This window comes from Stegastes partitus, unplaced genomic scaffold (genome assembly GCF_000690725.1).
Source record: "Stegastes partitus isolate 25-593 unplaced genomic scaffold, Stegastes_partitus-1.0.2 Scaffold397, whole genome shotgun sequence".
Lineage (NCBI taxonomy): Eukaryota > Metazoa > Chordata > Actinopteri > Pomacentridae > Stegastes > Stegastes partitus.
The window spans coordinates 480749-483945 of record NW_007578128.1 but is presented as its reverse complement, the minus strand read 5'-3'; the positions used below and the strand labels follow the sequence as shown (position 1 = coordinate 483945).

At 36.9% G+C, this 3197-nt stretch overlaps 1 protein-coding gene across 1 annotated transcript in view; it reads right to left on the bottom strand.

The window, feature by feature from the left end:
* The window catches only part of LOC103359809 (NACHT, LRR and PYD domains-containing protein 14-like), a 12862-nt gene that overhangs the window by 4686 nt on the left and 4979 nt on the right, over positions 1–3197 (bottom strand). Inside the window, exon 3 of the mRNA XM_008285343.1 lies at positions 184–337. Coding sequence (XP_008283565.1) covers positions 184–337 — 154 coding nt within the window. The remainder of the gene's footprint in view (positions 1–183; positions 338–3197) is intronic.

Here is a 3197-nt window from a genome sequence, read left to right as displayed (position 1 = left end):
TTTACATTCAGACACACAGCAGGACTGTGGATTCTGTCCTCCATCATGTGACCCTGCAGTCAGCTTATCAGGGGATTTATTCACAGTTCAACAATCTGAAAAATCTTCAGATTTTTTTCAGAAAATATCTGAAAAGGGATGAACCAGAAACCAGGACTTAAATTCAAGATATTAGAAACTGACCTGAGAGTCTTCAGTTTACAGTTTGGACTCTGAAGTCTAGCAGAAAGCTGCTTCAGTAGTGAATCTGGCAGGTTGAAGTTTCCACTCAGGTCCAGGTCTGTCAGACGGGAGGGGTTGGACTTCAGAGCTGAGGCCATGACTTCACAGTGACTCTCTGAGAGTCCACAGTTAGAAAGTCTGTCATGAAGCACATACACAACAAAATATGTTATTATGAAAGAAGACACTTTCTATTTCCTTCATGCATTTGATGCAGCAACAGCTGGACACGTCCTGTTTGACATGTTGTTCTTCACATCAGTGATTCGGCTGATTTTATCTGACTGTGTTTGATATGAAACTGAATTCTCTTCAGCCTCTCGCACACTTTGAATCATTGTTTAGATTAATCTGCAGATGAAGGACAGAAGATGGAGTTCAGAATCAATAAAATGCTCCAAGACTCGGTTCAACACACTTTGCAGCCTCCGCCTTTGTATGATTGTATGATCAGTAGTTTAAGGAGCCTCATATCCATGATAATACTGTTGTACAAGTGACATGACTGAATCACTTCACTGATCTCAGGATGATTCTCTACCTGTGAAACCAACTTACTGTTGCAGCATTAATATTATCTCATCATTGTCACATGGGGCCAGGGCAGCAGCTTCAACTAAACGTAGATACTAAGTTTAATTGATCAGAATTGTTGATCTATCCAGCACGAATTCGAATAACCAGAATAAACATGGAGCAATTCAAGAAAAACAGTACAAATAGCCCAAAATACATAAATTAAAAACCAATTCATTACAAACACTAAAACATTAAACACACTTCATTGGCATTGTCAGTGGAATTCTGCCTCTAAATATTAAAATAGCAGACAAAAAAAACCCCTGATTTGTTTTAATGTTGTTTTCATTTTGAGTATCAGACTGAATTATGTTGCACAATGTACAGTGCTCATAAAGTGTTGATTTATTTATTTTTTAATAGTAACAGCGCTAATTCCATTAAAGCAGTTTTTCCAGACCTTAGAAATGATTCAGATCTTAAAATCAGGTACAAGTTGTATATGAGGTGTGTCAGAACAGTTCCAGGATGGGAGCAACCTCTTATGTCCTGCAGCTTCTCATGTCATGTCACATCATGTCCTGCAACTTCTTTTCTCATGTTAGGTTGAACCAACTTTAAGTCACACTCATTTGTGTGACTTAATTTACACATACTCAAGAATTTACATCCCAACAAATGGAGAGACTTCATGTCTTGTAACTAAAAAACAAAAAACAAAAAAACAAAATGACAAAAATCAACATTTTCACAGGATGTCTAACAGTTCAAGATCATTTGAGACAAAATACAGCTGAGACTTGATATAAATTCCTTCCAGCACCTTCCACCTCAGAGGAAGTTCCTGCCTACACTGTGTTAGAGAAAAAGACCAAAGGGGCAGCAGCCTCTCCACCACAGAAAGGCTCTGACAGCACACAGCGCTTCACAGAGGAACATATACATGTGATGAAGAGCTGAGCTGACACTCAACATGTGTTTGAGGATTTATTCATTAAGACATTTAAACTGAGACACTCATTTAACACAGTTACAACATCTACATACAGATTACCTCTTTACCTCCTTTAAAGGAGAACTTTAAAGGTAACAAGAAAACCCTTCGACTCGTTGCTCTTAAAGAACACACAACTAGATGCAGGTCTAGGTTTGAGTCTCTGATGGATCCTGATGAAAGAAAATTAAATCTCAAACCCTTTTAACATCACACACATCTGAAAGAATTAAACTGTCCTACACACCATTAGAATATCAGACTTAAGGGAAGATGACTGGATTCATCCTCCACATCACCATGAAAGTAGTCTTGTTGTTATGAAACAAACCTGTTCTCCACTGAGAATCCTGCCAGCAGCCTGAGAGCTTAGAGGGAAGGAACCTTTACTATAAAACACTGACTTCACTTATTCAACATCAGTCAGAACACTTCGATCAACAGAGACATCAACAAGCACAAACACCAAATCATGAATCAAAGTCCAACCTAACTGCCTGCTGGAGCTCATATCAGGACACAGTTTAATAATTATATGGGTTTATTATAGTTATATCCAAAGTTCAGATATAACAGTGAAGCTGAACAACTAACAGCTGCTGTGAGGTGCTGAATGTGATATCTTTCTATGTTGGTGAAAACCTGCAGCCACCTGGGGTGGAAGAAGGTTCAGCTGTCAGTCTTCAGTCTCTGTAAAACACAGTTGAGTTTAATTTGCAGATTTGATTCTGCTTCTGAATAAACTAATGAAAGAGAAATGATTGATGTGGAGATTCTGGACATGAACAGCAGCAGACAAACAACAACTTGTTTGTGCTAAAGACAAATCAAAGGTTCACTTACTAAACTTCTTCCAGCGACAGTTGTTCAGTAGCAGCTTTCTGCTGCTCTCGTCAGCTTTGCGATGGTTGTTCTTTAGCTCTGTGTCTTCTGGCCCTGAAACACCTCAAACCACAAACCAGTCTGAACCTGCTCAGCTCAAAGATCAGTTTTTTATGACACTGATATCAAACACGGAAACAGCAGCTCCTCAATAAACATCATCATTGAACACTGACTTGTCTCAATATTTCTTTGACCTTTTCTACATCAAAAATAGCCTCTCATACATTTTGTGTTTTCTTATTTCAAAGCAGTCTCACTGTAATTGTATTTTAATATGTGTCATTTTAAATACAGACAAGGGAAGCAAAAAGCAAAAAAACAAACAAAAAAAAAAACAACAAAAAAAAAAAACTTAAATCAATACTGACTATATGATGTTGGAATGAACTGATTCATCATCTTTACTTTTTTTTTTTTAATCAAATGTAAATAACTCTTGTGGAAATGGTTCACAGCTGTATTTATTAAATCTACACACTTATTCATAGCTAATATTCGCATTAACTATGTTTATGTCAATAAATTATATTGGACGTAAATGTAAAATGACTTTATAGTGAAATATATAAAAGTACAT